Genomic DNA, 19,922 nt, shown 5'->3' on the forward strand with positions numbered 1-19,922 from the left:
TGCATGCTTAGTTTAAAATTAAGAAAATCAGTAAGGAACTAAAAATACCCCACTGTTCCATCACTAAAAGATAATTATTAACATTTATGAGTGAGCCCTAACAGATTTTACATATTTAAAGGGGGAATGCACTGATTTTTTCCTTATTAATTCAAATAGCCCACAAGTTAACATGTATTAAAAAATTTTAACTACATATAATGTTGGATTAGATTGTGTATTACTGAGATACATTTAAATGTGATCCTATTTGAATATTGCTATTTCAATCTCAAGTCTTTTTATCCAGAAACATGTCTTGTGTTGGCGTGAAAATTTGAAGCAAAGGGGATAAGTACTAAATTTGGGAACCAGAGACCTCAATTTCCAGCTTTTTGCTCTGTGCCAGCTATGGATACATCCATAATTTATTTGCTTTGCCCATTCTATGCCCTTCTGTACTTTCTTCAGTTACTTTTTTTATGAAAAATATTTTCTTTTCACTTCCTTTCTAGCAGCAAACCCCACCTGCTCCAGAAGGCCTCCAGATTTTCAGGCCAATGAAAATATGACTGACTCCATTATATATTGGTCTAGACAATATGTGCAGGGCAGAGTTTGGTTGAACCATTTAGCTAGCAGCTATAGTTTTATGATCTTTAAGCAACATAAAGCTTACAGTTCTATCTTTCCAGACCTAATAGGTTACCTAGTTTGTGTATACAATTCCCAAAGACTGAAGTTTTTCCCCTGGACTGAGACTGGATGGGGCTGTAGAAATAAATATGCTGATCCTCTGGCTTCTCTCTTGGGTTTTACATGTCTGCAAGAGACCTGGAATTTGGGAAATATAATTCTTCATGCTTAAGGATTATATCCTTCCTCTCTCCAGCAATAAGGGAAGTCTTAGGACCCTTCTGAATTTCAGATTGTTCTTTGGTAAAATCCGAGGATTGAGTCTGGTAGGTGATTTCCAAAGTCCCTTCTAGCTATGACAAAATGAAGCGTTTAGGTTCTGAGGTCCATCAATCAACATGTATGTAACAAGACAAAAACATAAAAAATATAAATTGGGACTTGAGGGCAAGAAAGTAGAGACACTACGTCACTTTGGAGTTTTATTTATATATATATGTGTGTGTGTGTATATATATATATATAGCTATATAAATATATACTGTAGCTATATAGCTATATATACACAGGTACTCGAGTAGTTATTACTACTGCATATAACTAAGTTCCACTGAGACCAGGAAGAAAGTTCAACCTTAATATAAAGCATCATGTCACTGTTTACTGATAGAAAAACTCCCTCATCGTTCTTCCAAAAATCTCCCTAAAATAAATTAAAAATTATAAATAGAGAATACAAATAAAATTCAACACTTCCCACTGCAAAGACATAACTGGGTCTCTAAGAACACCTTTAAAATAACAAATGTAAAACTCCTAGCCAACGAGATAATAGATTGAAGAGACCAGCAAGGTAGTTGGCATGTGCAATATACATAGCTCTACAGTAAATGATTAACACATAGCAGCTCAATTTTCTTCTTCCTTCCTCTCTTCTGAGTGTCACCTTTCCAGCAAGAAATAACCAATTTTAAGTCTATAATATTTTTCTTCAAAACTTAAAGGAAAATATTTAAAGCAATATATTTATTCAACTGGGACGTGGTGGAACAGTGTTCATCTTCATAAAACGCCAGATTACTGACCTGAATTTAAGTCTCGTCCTGGATTGAAGGCCCGGCTATTAACCGTAGTAGAAAGTCGATCGCAACTAATTGTTCTGGATACATTGGTGTTAAAGTTTCCATCGAATCTGAAAGAACAGGACAAAATTAGCCATATTTGTTTGGTGATTACTGAATTCAGGAAAACAGACGAACAAGAATAGTAATTCATACTGTATATAAAATAGGTCAGCTCACCAACAGTAAAATTGTGATTTAGATTTTAAACATAGAACAATCACCAGAATAATGTGGGAAAAACAATACTTGCATCTAGGAGGCTTTGGGAATCAAGTTCCATTCTAAGGAGATAAAGAAATAACCATTCTTCAAACCAACTTTTCTCCCAAAAAATTTGAGTCAGGTACTATTAATAAAATCACGCAGAAAATAGATTTGACAAAATTGAGACTAGAATTACAAAAATTCAGACTTGAGTTCTGATATTACATATGAAATAATTCTGTAAGTGATCCTATCAGAAAATCAATGACCGAGAACAAAAACAGACAGTAGTGAAGGAGAAAGAACGGCTGCGGAGTAGGAAAGCTCTAGATTTGAATTTCTGCTCTGTCACTATTAAATGTGTGTTCTTGTAGAAATTGTTTAATTTTTCTAAGCCTCAGTTTTCTTATCTGGAATAGAAGAAGAAAGAAAACTTATTCCCAAAGCTGTCCAAAAGGTTATAAATAATATACCAAAGCTATTTTCATGGTATATGACATACAGCTTGCATCTTCTAAATTGTAACGTAAAGAAGGCCAAGGTTTGTTTTGATTTCCACTGGTAGCACACGTACAACGCTAGTACTAGAGCTAGAACTATGTTAGTACTCTGGCTAGTAGCTGGTTAATAAATACTAGTGTAATCAAGGATTCATTTGCTGAAGCTAATCATAATCTGCAAGACAATAACAGGAAAATGTACCAACTCTTTCGTCACTAAGAGTATTTTTAAAAGGGAATTTAATCCAGAAGCAACAAAAGAGAAAAACAGTTAAACTTCTAAGTAACCTATTTAGGATTTCAGACAGAGGACTCATGACATTTCGAAGATTCCCCCCACCCCCAATTAATTCAATCTGAAATTAAGCTTTTTTAAAACTTGTGTTAAAATGTGCACCTTAGATGATAAATGCCATTAATGAAATTCCATTACCACAGGTATAGAAACTTTATCACCGAGGAGAAACCGTCCTAAAAATCAAGATCCACTTGATTTTTCACATGAACTTTGATTATCTGGTGATCACATCTCCTCATACATAAAAGCTACTAAATTGAACTGATTATATAAGGGAACTAGGTTTTCACATGGTGTGTTGGGTTCCAAAGCAAAAGTTCAAGTTTTGTTTTGAAACATATCCTCTCAAGAAAAGGAGGTAACTGGATTTTAAGAGACCGTTAGTCTAGCTTCTAACTCAGTACAGAATCAAAGCAACATTGTCACTTGTGCCTCCAAGGACACAGTTGCTTCACCAATGCGGTGGCTCTTCCTTGGACCTACTCCAATTTGTCTAGACGAGAAGACTTGTGCCTTGGAAGCCACAGATGGAGAGAAAAGAAGAGATTAATACATCAGCAGCTGCCTTTGGGCATGCTGGCAGAGCAACAAAATCTCACTGTCCCTCCTGTATTAGCATTTGAACATCAGTGAAGCCAGAGCAGCATTATACAACTGACTCCCTTGCTCCCCATGCTCTCGGTGCCACATTAAATCTATTCCCTCACATGTGTTTTAATAAGACCAGATAATATGTAGGCTTTGTGGGCTCTATGGTCTGTCACAACTACTAAACTCTGCCACTGTAGCATGAAAACAGGTGAAAGCAGAATTCATAAAAGAATGAATGTGGCTGTGTTCCAATAAAACTTTATTTTCAAAACTAGATGGTGTGCCAGACGTGTTTTACCATCTTTGGTCTAGACCAGCGCAGTCTAAGAGAATTGTCTGAGATGACGAAAATGTATTATTTTTGCACTATCCAATATGGTAGCCACACGTGGCTACTGAGCATTTGAAATGTGGCTAATATAACAGAAAGAGTCATTTTTCTATTTTTGTTTAATCTCAATTTAAGTGTAAACAGTCACTGACCAGTAGCTACCCTATTGGACAGTTTGAGTCTACACGGTTCTCCTGACATCCTTCAGATCTCTGTTCATTTATCACTTCCCCAGAAAGGCCTCGGCTAAGACTTCCCAATCTACGCCAAGTGCTCCCCTATCTTCTCTCAGAGTATGTGCCATACAGTTTTTAATTTATGACTTCACTTGTGTATATTTTATGGATGGATTTTTACAGATCAGGCTATATGAACAGACAAGACCCCCTTGAGGGCAGGCACTGTGTCTTGTTGATTTTGTTCACTGCTGTACATATAATGCTTTGCATTGTTCATGTCAAAAGCAGAGGCTCAGGTGAACCAATCTTCTATTAACATCCACGTTGCCAGTGTCTAGGTCTGTTCTGAACTCCCCAGAAGGCTCCAGAAGTCCTAGCAAGTGAGGACCATGACTCAGATGAATGGTTCCTAATTATTCAGAGTCTGGCCATGTCAGAATCACCTGGGATGCATATTTCTGGGATCAACCCTGGAAGGTCTGATTTAGTGAGTCTGGAGCGAAGCCCAGGAATCTGACTTGGACAGGCTCCTTCTGTTTGAGAAGCCCTCCAATCCTGCCATACAGATTCCTTTAGAAATAAAACAGTAGAATGACTTTCTGTGTCAACAGAGGTACTTTCCAATATGCATCAAAGAGATCGAGGACAGAGGATCTTCCAATTTCAATCAAAAGACCAGAGTAATTCTTAGATATCCCTGCAGCTCACATCTGAACTTTGCGGTACAAATTACAAACCCCTTTAGATCTACCCATTTCAGAGCTGAGAACAGTGACACCAAGGATCGCCCAGCAAGTCAGGGACCTAAGAGAGACTTGAACCCATCACCCAACTCCCTGTCCAATGATAAGCCACATAGCACACTGCTTAATTTAAGTGGCACATGCGGAATAACTTGCTAAAAGGGGCAACTCAACAGTTACCGAAAATTTCTCCCAGGAAAAATGTAAGGCTGGAAAGAGCCCCTGTGTCTTTGAATGGAGTCTCCACAGCCAGGACCTGTGCTCTCAGTCCCACCCCCCGAGACGGCCAAAGTCCAGGCTGAGCGTGCACAGATTCCTGGGGCTTTTGTGAAATGAAAGCCTGCTCCTAGGGACTGGGGAGACCAGGGAATTATTTTTATAGGTTGTTTTCTGTACTGAAAAGATCACCTCTAAGAATATTAAAGAAAACATTTTTATAACAATAAAAATGGAAGTGACTCATTAACAAAAGTAGGTTCTAAGTAAACATTTGTCAGTCATAAAAACGTTTCACAATGTAGTTCTTGTCATCAATAATCTACCCAACCTTTCTCCCCACCCCAATCTCTCAACCTGTAGTTCTAACCAGACCAGTCCCCTCAGCTGTTGGATCTCAATTGTGATGCTCGCCAGTGTCCACTGCATCCATTCTACAAAGCCCCGCTCTTTTCATCCTCCTCCCTGAAATTTCTCCTGTCAGTTCCAGCCTATGATGAGCCCTACCTCCTCCAAAATGACCAGTGCCGTTCTGAGTCTTCGTTCCATGCTTGGGTCTCTTTTCCTACTTTTATATTGTTTTGAAATCAGGCTTAACATAGTGTCATCATATTAGACACCGATTGACTGGTTTTAGATTCTGTTTATAGCAACAAATGACTAATCAATACAAATTTAAAAATAAGATTTATTACAAATAATGAGCAAACTATTTTACTTAGTTTGCCTTCTCCATGAAGGGTGAGATGCCAAGAGATTTTGTTATGGAAGCCTTATTGTATAAACCCTAACACACAGCACTTGAACCCCCAGTTCTCTCTAAAACCTTTCACATATTTGAGAAGCCTTAGCTCCCCCAATGGAACTGTAAGTTACTTGAGGGATTACATTTCTATCTCAGGTCTAGCACGTTGGTGGGAATGTGTACTCCATAAATTCTCCCTGCTGACTGACTAATGAAGAAGGGCAGAGAGCTAAGTTACTGGAAACCTCTGGGTATTTTACTCAATCATATTCACCAAACATCTATGATGAACGAGGCACTGTTACCCTGGCAAAGCGTGATTATGCCCTTGTCAGGAGCATAGACTTTAGAGGTACTGAGACGTGGACTGGAGTTTGGGTTTAAATTGCTTATTGCTATATAGTTCTTGCATATTACTTACATTTTCTAAGCCTCTGCTTTTCTCATCTATAAAATGGTGATAATAACAAGATGTATTTCATAAGGTAGTGAGTGTTAAGACTTAAATCAGAAGATGGTTCTTAACAGCCTAGTACATAACAAACATTTAATAAATAATAACTAACTACTATTGCTGTACTAGTAATGATAACAGTTAATAGCTACGAAGTGCTTATCATATGTCAAGTATATTTTAAGTGCTTTACATAGATTAACTCATCTAATCTTCTCAAACCCTGAGGCAAATATTATTATTATCTTCATTTGAAGACCAGGATACTGAGATATAGAAATTTTAAATTAAGGAGCCCCAGGTTGATAGCTGGGAATTAGCAGAACCAAGATGTGAACATTTACGCGCTCGAGCTCTCATTCATAATGAATACATTATACTGTATCTAAAAAAAAAAAAAAATCAAGAAAGAAAGAAATCATCAACATTATCTAGAACAGTTGAAGCAGAATTCAATTCTTTCAAAGGAAAGGATTTACCCTGAAAGACTGTAGGGCTTACAGGAAATCTTTGCTTAATAGAAACTGATAGTAGCTAAACATAAGGCTTCACAATGGATAGCTACGGAGAAAGAACTCTATGGACAAGATGACGAGGTAGAGCAAGAGGAAGAAGATATTAAAGGCAGGTGTTCTCTTAATTACAGATAACTTAGATTTTTTTTTTTTAAACAAATGTTCACCAATGGCAGATCTACGGAATTGGCCATTTTGGATCAATTTTTATTATTTCATTCTAGAAAAGCTTCAAGCTCCTTTCCCATTCAACACTGAAATCTGAGAGGTTTCAGGATAGAAGAGCGAGTCTATGCATTGTGGGCCTGGAACAGAGATGCAGCAGAGCTGGGGCCAGTTCATTCTGGTTTTCTCCTTTTCCTGGTACCAGCTTTCTCCTTTGAGAGGAAGACCCTGGCATTCTGATCATCTGAGGACCTTAAAGAAATGGCTTATGAACAACAAAGACAATATAAAACAGAAATAAAACCCAGAAAGAGGAAATGGCACCAAGTTCTGAAAAAAATCTCACTTGGGACAATGAATAGAGAATGCTTAATAACACAATGGACAATGGCCACAACTCAAGTTTTGTTGCAAATGTGGGCAAGGTATATAATACGGAAACCGCGCAGGGGAGCCTGGGCTGATGTGCAAACACACAGCCTTCCAGAGATCAAACTTGATCCCAAAATAAAACGTAATATACCCGAAGAAGTGCTTTTCCTGAAGCAATCTGCAGAATTTTCCTGATGTTTTAGAATTAAATAACCACCTTGCAGGGAGAACCTTAGCCAGAGGGCAATCTGACCTACCGGCTCGTCAGCTCAAGGACATCTGGGTTCTGAAAATTCAGTAGTTAAGGGATGAAAGCGATTGTTACCTCATTTCAGAATTTGAGTTCTTGCTTCCTGAGTAATCTGCATGCAGTGAATGCTGGTGATTTTAAGTTAATTTACTCCTCTCAGGCCCCCACAGTCTGATAGGTCAAGAATTCAGACATGCCAAGCACTCTCCTTCCTCCTACTTCTTGCTTGGTGGTATTCCTTAAGTGGCAACAGCCGCACAGGAATCTCAATTGTCTTGAGTTGCCTCACGCGTGCCGAACCACAGCCAGGGAGCAGGCGCTGCCCAGCTGAGCTCATGTAAAATGCCTAGAAATAAACCTCGCTCTGATTCTATTCCTGCCTATGCCGCGGATGTGCCAGTCGGGGAGGGAAGCAGGTGTCAACAGGGGCTTAAGACAGACAGGAGAACAGTGTGTCCTAAGCTAGCGAGCCAGCGAGGAGAAATAATTACAACAGCAAAAACCCTGTGATTATCTCTCCACCCTCCACTCACCCACACTCACTAGTGCCTGTTTCTCTTCTGAACTCTGCACTCTTACTGGACTCCAAACACAGGAGTAAAACTTGCTTAGCTATCCTTGTTACATTAGCTGCTTCTGGGCCCAAGAGGAATGGTTGCCTTGCCGAAGACAGGAACACATTTTATGAATGAGTGCTTTTCAGATAACAATTAACAACAACAACAACACAACACACACACACACACATGCCATTCACCCTGATTTGGAGACAGTAAGAAATGTAAAGTTCATGCTCATGATACTTTTTCAAAACACATTAGTCTTAGGGGCTACCTAAAAAAATTTTCATTGGGAAGTATATTAGCTGCCAGTCACATTGATATAATTCCAGGTTTATGGAAAGGTCAAGAACTGGTATAATATTTTCATTAAAAAATGAGCAGGCAATTCAAATTACCTTTATATCTGTGCTTTAAAAAAGTAATAACAATAAGAAGAATAATCCTCTCTAAATGTTCTGTAGACCTTCCCTCTGAAAAAAAGGAGATACTAGATTTATGATTGCTTTCTACACTTATTTTCATAAGATAAAACCAGTGCCTGAAATTCAGTTTCAAGAGAAATAACTCCATCTTTCCTGCCCCCTTAAGTTAAAAAAAAGCACAAAACAAAACTTCCTTCTGGATTTACTTTCATGAACAACTGATCGAAACTGCATCCCGAGGGAGAAAACAGAACTGTGACTCCCACTTTGATCTCTTCCCCATGGAGAAATTCACTCCCTGCCTGGCTTGCAAGATGTTCATTTGATTGACGTTTGCTCTGATGTGCAAACTGCTTTGAACTTCAGACATTTAATTCCCATCAGGCTGCAGTCATTTTTATTCTCCTTCAACAGGATTTACAAGCAGGAGATCAGCAAATGTAGAAGATAAAATAAATTTGCAGAAGCTTTGAATCTTACATCAAAACAGTGTTCAAGTGAGTTCCAATTGGATTTCATTCAGCCTCGATTCACAGTGTAAATCAACTTTTCAGTGGCGTCCCAGTTTAGAAAGAAAAAGATATAAAGGAGAGAGACATACACACCAGTTGGTATTTACTTCTTGAATCTCTTTCTTGGTCTTTGTTTAAATTTCCTATGGAAGGTGATTTGCCAGGCAAATCACTCAGAACTCTGGGTTTTCCTCAACATTGCCAGAGAAGGCTGTCCCATTTAGCACACAGCGCACAAAAACCATACCCACAGTTCCAAGGGTGATGGTGAAATGCAATATTATTCATGGACACATTTTTAAAATAATATTTTAAAAAGCAAATCCCTGTAGGTATCCCAGAAGAGCAAGGCTTAAACTGATAGTTGACTCGACTCCATGAACAAAGCCAATATGAGGACAGCTAATGGGGTAGCGAATATTTTTTACTGGTTTGCTTGTTTCTAATCACTGTTAAAATACTGAGACAGGTGCAAAAGGTTAAACAACAACAACAACAAAACCACCATTTCTTCTGGAAGCAAAACCTGGTATCAGAACAGAAGCTGTTGTGGAGCAAATGCTGGGAGGCTTCCAATAGAGTTCGGCACAAATCAGGCCCTTGCTTCCAGTGCTGCTAAACTCCAGGTTCCATTTTAAGAATAGCACACATCTTTCTGGGAGGCAAAGTCCCCTGACCAGTAGCTCTAGGAGCCTTTAAAAGATCTGGATACTGAGAAACACCCATACCTACCAGACCCTCCATTCCTAGTAAGAGCCCAACAGTGTCTGGTTTACTATGACACCACAGGGAGGGAGACATACCGCTTCACCACCATTCAATCAGGTTCCTGCTCATTCTTCCTGGGAAGTGTCTGTTCTCCAAATATTTGAGCAACACCAGTTGAAAAGAATTAAACAAGAACCCCCTTATCTTCCACTTAACCACCCATGAGAATAAAGTTAAACAAAGAAAGAGCTAAGATAAAAATCAAACATCTGTACTGGCAAATATTTAAACTCTGTTTGAATGGTGGAGGAAGGAGCTAAGAGGGGATCACTTCAAAAAGGAACGATCACGTTCATAAAGTAAATGATACTTGAACCACCCCCAACTGCGTTTACTTATTCGAACACCTCAATTAATGGGCAAACTGAAAAGCTGTCAAATAACGCGTAATCGTGTTCCAAGAAATGGTTTTGCCTTCCATCTCTGCAGAGATTGGAGAGATAAGTCACATTCTTTCTGTTCTTATCAGTAATAAGGATTAAACCTTCAGGGTTCAGCAACTCAGCCAGAGTGGAAACAAGGGCTGCTGTCAAATGCCCTTGGAAGGTAAGGCTTTCAGAGCAATAAAGCATCTCTCTTTCCATGAAAGTCTAGGTATCATACAAACCAGGCGTATTTCTTTTTCATCATTTCTCCACCACAACAGGTCACTGAGAGGAGGCCCTGCTGTGATCGTGTGTCTCACGTCTAGATTTCAAGTGGTGGTATTAATCCATTTAATCCACTTTCTCACACAAGTTTGGGAGATTGCACCAGTGACATGTGGGGGAATTGGGAACGGATCCACAATTACGTTAAACATTTACCCTTATCTTGCTCATCACCAGGTTGGGGCAGGGGTGGATGAAGAAGAAACAAGGGTACCTGGAAAAATACCAGGAGAGAACATGCAGGTGGACAGAGGCCAGGTGGGGTCCACAGGCTCCCTTTGTGCTGTTCCATAGCCCTTGTCCATCCTGCCACGTGACAGCTATATAACACCTTAGCACACTTTACAGTTATTTATGTATATACTTTTCTCCCTTGGTAGTTAATATGAAGAGAGAGATCCTTTCCTATGTTTATCCCCAGGGCACAGCCCTGGGAAGTGTACATGTTTACTAAATGTCCGCTGAATAAGTAAATGCAGAAAACCTAAGAGGCCAAGACTTGCCAGGACTAGAGACCAGAGATTGTAAATTTGTTTGTTTTCTTCCTGTACATACACTGAGTAGTTAGTAAATAGCAGACAACCGTGAGTGGTAGGACACAGACATCAAGGAATAGCACTAAGAACTGCAGCGTTAGCGGATGACCTTGAAGATTAACTGGTCCAATCTCTTAGGCACATACACACTGGGGGAAGAGACCTGCTCAAAGCTCCCTGTTCTGTAAAAGAAACATGAAATACAAGATGTAGAATGCTTATGGCTAATGTCTCCTCAAAAGAAATTATTGACCCAATATTAGTAAGTTAATCAAGCTGTGAGTGTGAAGATAAATTGTACATCATTATACCAAACAAGCCACGTCCCCTGAAAGACTATATAGACAGAATGCTTTTTAAATCTTGGCCTTCTTTGAAAACACTTTGATATTTTTGCACATTAAAACACTTAAAAAGCTCAAGGGAAATTTCTTGTCTTCTGCTACAATAGGGTCTATTTCTTAAGGCTGGCAGTTTCTTTTAGAGGCCAGATTTTTAAGGAGGGAGGGGAAGTAGGGAGGGAGGAAGGAAGTCATAGGACCATCTCTCCCTAAACTGCGTAAAAGCCACTGGTGAAATACATATTTTAAGCAGAGTGGCAGGTCTCCTGCCCTCCCTTCAGTGAAGGTCACATAAGGAAAATCCAGAAAGCAGGATTGTCAGCAGACCCAAATGCAGGTGCTTTCTGCTAGGAGGGTGATCATCAATAGTTCTATCTATCTATCTATCTATCTATCTATCTATCTATCTATCTATCCTCTCTCTCTCTCTCTCTCTCTCTCTCTCTCTCTCTCTCTCTTTCTCTATCTATCTATCTGGAAGATACAAATTGCAGGAACATGTTTTTTAAGACTTAGAAACAAACTAACCAGACTATGGGAGAATTATATTCAATCAACTGAGACCTTCAGAGGATCATACAATAGCCTTAAGTGAAATTCCAAGAAGGCATATATAGTTCAGCGTTTCCATTGGCAGATAAGCAATTCTAATTTTACTACTGGCCAAAATATTTTATCGTTAAAAGAAAAGATGATTTGGAGTCAGGAAACCTAGATTCCAAACCCAGCTCCCTTGAGGCCCGACACAACCTCTCTGAGCCGACTTCCTCACTGGCAAAATGGGGGTGGGGGGTGGGAGACGATAGTGTCTACCAAACCACGGTTGTTGAGAGAATCATATGAAGAATCTAATGTAAGTAAAATAATGTTTACAGAAGGAAAAGCATAAGAGAGTATTTTACTGAAGTATAAACATACATAACTCTTTTACATAAGCAATGTTAACTGAGTAGACTTTCTGAAATGTAAAGTTTTCTGCAAAATCTTTGTTAGATTTTGAGCTCAACTCAAGTCCTTCCGGTACCAATAGCCATAAAGATTGTACCTATAACGTTACGCCTGCCTGCAGGTAATCATAATTTTTAAAGGGATTGGAGATGAAAGTTTGAGATAAAGCAGGGAGAATGACTTGAAAAACAGATTCACCATACAGTACTTTAAAAGCAAAGCCACATCTTACTGGGGAGTGAACAGGACCTGCAATAAAATCAAACTCGGTTGTCAAGAATCAAGCTTGTCATATTATTTGACCTTGTGACACTAAAAGAACAAGAGTCATAAGTGCAAAAGTGCCTAAGTCCCAGTGCTTTATTTTTCAGAAAAACAGTAATTATCAAAAATAAAATGTATATACAGTTAAATGTTTTACATCATTTTTTCATGCGCACTACCTTAAAATAGGGCTGGGAAAATAGGAGTTGCCCACATGTAGGTCAGCTGTTATGTCTAGAAACATAATTTTATACAAAATCATTTATGCAGTAGCACATTAATACTATACATTTCAACTTTGCCCTCTCTCCTGAACTGCCATGCACAGAACATGGTTATGTGGGTGAAAATATTTGCGGGATGAAAATAAAATAATGCTACAGGTGAGATGCTAATCTCAACTGCTTGCCAAACACCTCCCAAGAATGATCCACATGCAATTCAAAATTAAAATCAGCAGGTTTATACTGAATTCGTCATCTTCCTCTTAAAAATCTTTTGCTCTGAATGTCACTCTTTAATTAATAGATTCCTGTCCAGAGATGTTCAATTTCAAATTTAGAACCATCTATTAGAATCTTCCTTCCCACCCAAATCTCTAGTAAAAACTAGTGGGTGGATTCCATGTAACCCACCACCACGCTGGACATCTTTTGCTTTCTACAATCCTTCCTTGAGGTGTCATTACTTTTCTCCTGGATTATTAGGATGGCCCAACTTGACAAGCAACATGCCTTTCCACCACAAGTGCAGTGTAATTTATCCTTCACTTGCCAACTAATTAGTCTGCTCAAATCACAGACCTGACCACAGACCTTGCTTTGAAACATACTGTTTACCGAGAGAAGTTTGTCCAGTCGATTACAGATTTGGAGTCCACCATAGTGCATCTCTTGTCCACAACTCCAGCTGTGAATTCCACCTCCCCACCCTCAATGCTTTGGGGGTGCTTGCTGTTTTTCCGGTCTGAAGCATCTTTCCCCCAGATTTATCTGCAGAAGTTCCACTCTTCACGGCCTCAACTGCCACTTCTCCATCCAGCCAGAGTGCTCAGAAGCCTCTGTTCATAATCTTTCTCGTTTAAAAGAGTCTTTAGATTTCTTCCATGACGCTTGATACAGTCTGCCTTAGCTGACTCTAAGTAAGTATGTCCTATGAGCCCCGGAAGGTACAAAGTGTTTTAGTCACCCATGTCTATCAGACAGTTTCTAGTACAATGTCTTACACATGAACTGCCTTGAACACGACACAGACAAGTTGAGTTGGAAATGATATGCAGTGGAACAGTGGTTTCCCGCCCCTCCCCCCACCCCCATCCGTGGTTTGCTTTCTGCGGTTTCTGTTACCTGTGGTCAACTGCAGTCTGAAAATATTAGATGGAAAAATTCCAGAGATAAACAACTCAATACATAATTCATAAGCTTTAAATGGCATGCCGTTCTGAGGACCATGATGACATCTGTGCCTTCTCATTCCTTCCCGCCTGGGACCGTAAAACATCCCTTTGTCCAGCATGTCTACGCTGTAGACGCTACCTGCCCAATATTCACTGAGTACCATCTCGGTTGTCAGATCACCTGCCTAGTCACCCTGATTTTACGTGATAAGGCTTCCCCAAGCACATGAGTAGTGACGCTGGCAAACTGGAGAAGCCCAAGAGAAGCCATAAAGTACTTCCTCTGAGTGAAAAAGGGAACGTTCTTGACTTAATAAGGAAAGAATAAACATTGTGCTGAGGTTGCTAAGATCTATGGTAAGAACGAATCTTCTCTCCTGGAAATTGTGAAGAAAGAAAAAGAAATTCGTGCTAGTTTGGCTATCATATCTCAAACTGCACAAGTGAGGACCACCGTGCAGGGTCAATGCTTAGTTAAGATAGAAAAGGCATTAAATTTGTAGGTGGAAGACGTGAACAGAAAATGTGTTCCGACTGACAATAGTGTGTGGCACCAGAAGGCACTGCGCCTGTCTACGAGACTTCAGCAAGGGATCCCTGAAACAAGCAACCATGTGCACATAGCTTTATTATAGTATATTGTTATAATCATACTGTTTTATTACTAGCTATTGCTGGTAATCTCTGAGGGTGCCGTATTTATACTTAAATTTTTATCGTATTAGGTTGGTGCAAAAGTAGTTGCGGTTCAAAAGGTTAAAAATAATTACAAAAACCGCAATTACTTTTGCACCAACCCAGTATGTATGTATAGGAAAAAACATAGTATATATAGGGTTTAGAACTACCCTTGGTTTCAGGCACCCACTGGGGGTCTTGGAATGTTTCCCCTGCAGATTACTGTATACGTAGGTATTTGGACATTTTGTGTTTTTAAATTCACTGTGCATACAATCAATTATTAATATTATAATAATAATTATTCATATCCACTATTATTAATGACAAAATCTGATAACTGAGATAACTAAGTCAATATCAACTTCCGTTTCCTATCAGGCCTTACAACAATGGAATAACTCTTATGAATGGGCATAAACATACTTGAATTTCTGCCTAGAAGTAAAGTAACTCAGTAATTCTGACTTCATCGTAACTACCAGTCCTCAAAAAGTAAAGACAAATCAGATTTGCTACCATGGAGTAACTCCTTCAGCAAATACGAGGTGTGATAGAAAAATACAGTGAATGTTTAAAAATAATTCATTACAGTAAAAGACATATTGCCATTATTCCCCCTTGCTTCAAACACACTAAACCCATTGTTCTTGCCACTGTCTGAAGCAGTTCTGGAAGTCCTCTTTCGTGAGTGTCTTTACTTCATCCTGCATCATTACAACACTTTGTGTCACACATCGCAATTTCTGTCAAATAAAAACATTATGGTGTGTCCTCATCTACCTTACTTATCGGATCTGGCACCGTGCGACTTCTGGCTCTTCCCCAAAGTCAAAACGAGCATGAAAGGAAAACGTTTTCACTCAATTCATACATTGAGACAGCCCTTCCAGTGCAACTAAAGATGCTCAGGAAAGAGGACTTCCAGAACTGCTTCCAAAAGTGGCAAGAATGATGGGATAAGTGTGTTCAAAGTGACGGGAAGTATTCCGAGGGGGATTAATGGCAATGTGTCTTTTATTTAAACATTTACTGTATTTGTGATCACACCTTGTATTTATTGAGGACCTGTTCAAGCAAGGTATTAAACACAAAGTTAAATCCGACAGAGTCCCTGAACTTAAATGTAACTAAGAAGAATGATGAGAAGCCAAACAAAGTGAAAATATGCCTTAGAACCTGGTATCAACCACTGCCGTAGTTACTCAGAATCTGCCTTAGAAACCTTTGATTCCTCCTTCTTCCAGCACCAAGCATAGTGGGTACCAACAGCCAAGTTCAGGCCCCTTCTTCCTCCTTCCGTATTTAAATGAAATCAGACTCGCTCTTTTAGTTGTTACACGGCTGACAAGTAAAATCCTCTTAAAGCTCATGTCTCATCATTTCATTCCCTTTCTCAAAAATCTTAAATTAATTATCTCATTCAAGCAACCAATATTTATTGGTGTCTACTACGTGTTAGACAGTAAAGACATAGAAGTAAGAGAAGGACATTGTCCTTTACTTCATTTACAGAGCCTAAAGTCTCCTGAATAAACCGAAATGCTTCTATCTAACATTTGGACGTCTCTGTGATCTGGTATTACTCCAACTTCTCAGCTGCCTCTTCCATCACTTGCTCCAGACTTCTCGTGTATGCTTCGCTGTTCCGGGCCATTTCCAGCCACTGAGTTTTCTTCATATTGACTCTTCTCTCTTGGAAACCACTTCCTCTATATCCTCATATATTCAAATTGTTTTACCACTTCACCAGTTAGCTGAACTGATGCTCCCATTGACCATTCCACAAATGATCATTCTTTGAATGAATGAATGAATGAATGAATGAATGAATGAGTGATTTAACCTCTTTAGGCCTTGCTGCATAATATTTTTCCCCCCTCCTAGGTAACTGTCAAAAAATGAAAGCAAATTCCCTCATGAACTCCAGAATGCCCAAATTTGGGCAGCAGAAAAAGGTGCCTATAATGACAAATGGCTCTAGTGAAAAACAAACCTTCTGAGAAAGCTGAGGGAGAAAGTTAACGAAGCTTGAGAGTTTGGTCTCTGGAGTATAGTTCAAACTGCTCATTTTACAATTGAGGAAACTGAGGACCAAAGAGGTTAAGTGAACAGCAAAGTGGCAGAGCTGAGGCCCATCTAGGCTTAGTACTATATTACCATGATAAAATCTGCATCATAACTGAACTTCAACTGAAAGGAAAACTATCTTTACTGCTTAAGGTTTTTTTTCCACTATGGTAGAGACTGAGTTGATTAAAAAAAAAAAAAGAATTAAAGAAGCTTGCCTTCTCTTAAAAATGAAAGAAAGCTCATGTTTGAGTTTGAATTAAACAAAAGAAAACACGAAAGCCTGACCTGAAGCTAAATCCCTAAAGAGAGCTTAGTACAGGAATTTGAACATTATGGGTCAGGATGTTAATCATCACAATTGAAAATAACTCTCTAAGTAACTTATTTCTGGCTCCATGATGTCGATAATACTTAAAGACCTTCAAATGTGAATACAGAAATTTGCGCAACATCTAAATGATGGCACCCAACGCACAACCAATTTAGATGGAAAAATGATTACTCAAATGCTAAGATTCCTTTCCAGGTAGCCCATCAACATGAGTTTTAACTGTTTTTAATAGAGGTATAATTGAGATATAACATCATATTAGTTTTTAGTGTACAACATAATGATTCGATGTTTGTACATGTTGCAAAACGCTCACTACAATAAGTCTAGGTAACACTCGTCACCATACATAGTTATAAAATTTTCCCTGTTATGAGGACTTTTAAGATCCACTCTCTTAGGAACTTTCAGATACGCAATATAGTATCGTTAACTACATTTGCCATGCTGTACATTACACCCCCATAACTTATTTTGTAACTGGAAATTTGTACTCTTTGACCCCCTTAACTCTTTTTGCTGCCCTTTACCCCCACTAACCTGTTCTTTGTATCTATGAGCTTGGTGTTTTGTTTTTTTTAAAGATTCCACATAAGTGAGATCATAAAGTATTTGTCTTTCTCCGTCTGACTTATTTCACTTAGCATAATGTCCTCAAAGTCTAACCACATTGTTGCAAATGGCAAGATTTCATTCTTTCTGTCTGAAATACACACACACACACACACACACACACACACACACACACACACACACACACTCCGCAACTTCTTTATCCATTCAGCCATCTATGGACACTTAGATTGTTTCCATATCTTGGCTATTGTAAATAACGCTGCAGTGAACATGGGGTGCAGATATCTTTTCGAGTTAAGTGTTTTTGTTTCCTTTGGATAAATACTCTAAAGTGGAATTGCTGGATCATATGGTAGTTCTAATTTTTTTAGGAACCGCCATACTGTTTTGCATCGTTGGTGCACCAATTTACATCCCCACCAACAGTGCACAAGGGTTCCCTTTCTCCATACCCTCGCCAACACTTGTTGTTTGTTGATTTATTGATGACAGCTATTCTGACAAGTATGAGGTTGACATCTCTTTGTGGTTTTGGTTTGCATTTCCCTGATGGTTAGTGATGTTGAACGTCTTTTCCTGTACCTGTTGACCATCTGTATGTCTTTGGGAAAATGTCTGTTCAGATCCTTTGCCCATTTTTTAATCAGATTGTTTGTTTTATTGCTACTCAGTTGTATGAGTTCCTTGTATATTTTTGGATATTAACCCCTTATCAGTTACACGACTTGCAAAAATTTTCTCCCATTCAGTAGGATGCGTTTTCATTTTGTTGATTTAGTTTGATGTAGTCCCACTTGTTTATTTTTGCTTTTGGAGTCAGATCCAAAAATTCTTGGCTGAGACTGATGTCAAGGAGCTTACTGTTTATGCTTTCTTCTAGGAATCTTACGGTTTCAGGTCTTACATTCAAGTCTTTAATCCATTTTGAGTTGATTTTTGTGTATGGTATAAGACAGTGGTCCAGTTTTCCCAACACCATTTATTTAAGAGATTGTGCCTTCCCCATCTTTTGTCCTTGACTCCTTGATCGTAAATGAATTGACCATATATGTATGGTTTATTCTGGGCTCTCTATTATGTTCCATTAATCTATGTATCTGTTTTTAAAATCATACTGTTTTGATTACTAGAGCTTTGTAATATAGTTTGAAATCAGGGAATGGAGGCCTCTAGCTCTGAAAGCTCCAAGGAAAGAGTCTAGCATCCTCCAGTCTAAATCGGAGTGTTAATAAAAATTTAACTTCAATGGTAGGTTTTTGCAGCCCAATTTTCTGTCCTTTCTTTGAGAGGGTGTGATGACTAATTTTAGTGTCAATTTGGTTGGGCCACGGTACCCAGATATTTGGTCAAATACCATTCTGGATGTTTCTTTGAAGGAATTTAGGGGATGAGATCAGTGGATGGGACTCATCCAATTAACTGAAGGACCTAACAGAAAAAAGACGGACCTCCCCCAAGCAAGGAACTCTGCCATCAGACTAAAACTGCAACTCTTCCCTTAGTCTCCAGCCTGCTGGGCTACCCTGCAGATTTTGGACTTGCACCTTCACAATCACGTGACCCAATTCCTTAAAATCAATCTCTCACTCTATTGGTTGTTTCTCTGAAGAACCGTGAGTAATACAGAGGGTTATGACAGTAGCTATTCATGAGAATTGTAATCAGGGGCCTGTGTCCTTCGTCAGAACCCATGCCAGTTGCTTTGCCGACAGCACAATACCCCCAACAGTCTGACTGATGAGACCTGGCTCCTGAATCATACAGTTCTAATGGGCACCAGCTGGGGATGCATTAAATTTGGGTTCTCAGAAAATGAGATGAGTACTATCTGCCTTCCCAGTGACTGTATCAACCTCTGTGGATGTCCCAACTCAAAGAGCAACTTGTAAAATAACAGGAATCCAATTTGACAATGGTTCCAAGAGTTTCTTCATTTTGGAGAATCAGTGAAGCTTTGAAAGTCTCCTCTGAAGAATGTGAAAGAAGTCTCTGTAGAGCTACTTCCAGGTGGCTGGCTTCAGAGAGCCTTGGAAACAGGTTGCTTACTTCCGCTACCTCCACCAGCGTATCACTTTGCTCATCACCAACTTGGTCTAGATGACTTCATGCCAATTCCTACCATGATTAGCCAACTAATAAGCATTAACTGAGTGAGATTAACAGCACTGAATCCCACTTAGAGACACACACACAAATAAAAATCTAGTTTTATCTTCCCAGTATTTCCTCCCATAGTTTACTTCTTCTTAAACAGTGACATCTGTTCCCTTCTTCTTAAATAGTGACATCAAAAAATAAAATATAAGAATGCTACCAGGCAGGAACATCTGTAGAAGAGATTGGGGAAGGGAGGAAATGGATTAAGACGTGTGGAAGAAAAAATTATTGATTGGTTTATGTAAAAGCCAAGGGTCAACAGGACTTGCTGACTATAAACAATAGCTTAAGACGCACACAGCAGAATTCCATCTCTGTGGCAAGCCAGATTTCCGGGGTAGATATTCTTAGTGTTATGCATAAAGGAACTATATTTTTTAAGCTTGAGAGACTGAGAATGCACAT

The 19,922-nt window shown here is 39.1% G+C and overlaps 1 protein-coding gene across 3 annotated transcripts in view; it reads right to left on the reverse strand.

The window, feature by feature from the left end:
- Window positions 1-19,922, reverse strand: part of CACHD1 (cache domain containing 1) — a 209,342-nt gene that overhangs the window by 73,966 nt on the left and 115,454 nt on the right. For all 3 annotated transcript variants that reach the window (XM_081057953.1, XM_081057952.1, XM_081057954.1), the window contains one exon: window positions 1,701-1,807. In XM_081057953.1, coding sequence (XP_080914079.1) covers window positions 1,701-1,807 — 107 coding nt within the window. The remainder of the gene's footprint in view (window positions 1-1,700; window positions 1,808-19,922) is intronic.

The sequence above is a fragment of the Rhinolophus hipposideros genome, assembly GCF_964194185.1.
Source record: "Rhinolophus hipposideros genome assembly, chromosome: 8".
Lineage (NCBI taxonomy): Eukaryota > Metazoa > Chordata > Mammalia > Chiroptera > Rhinolophidae > Rhinolophus > Rhinolophus hipposideros.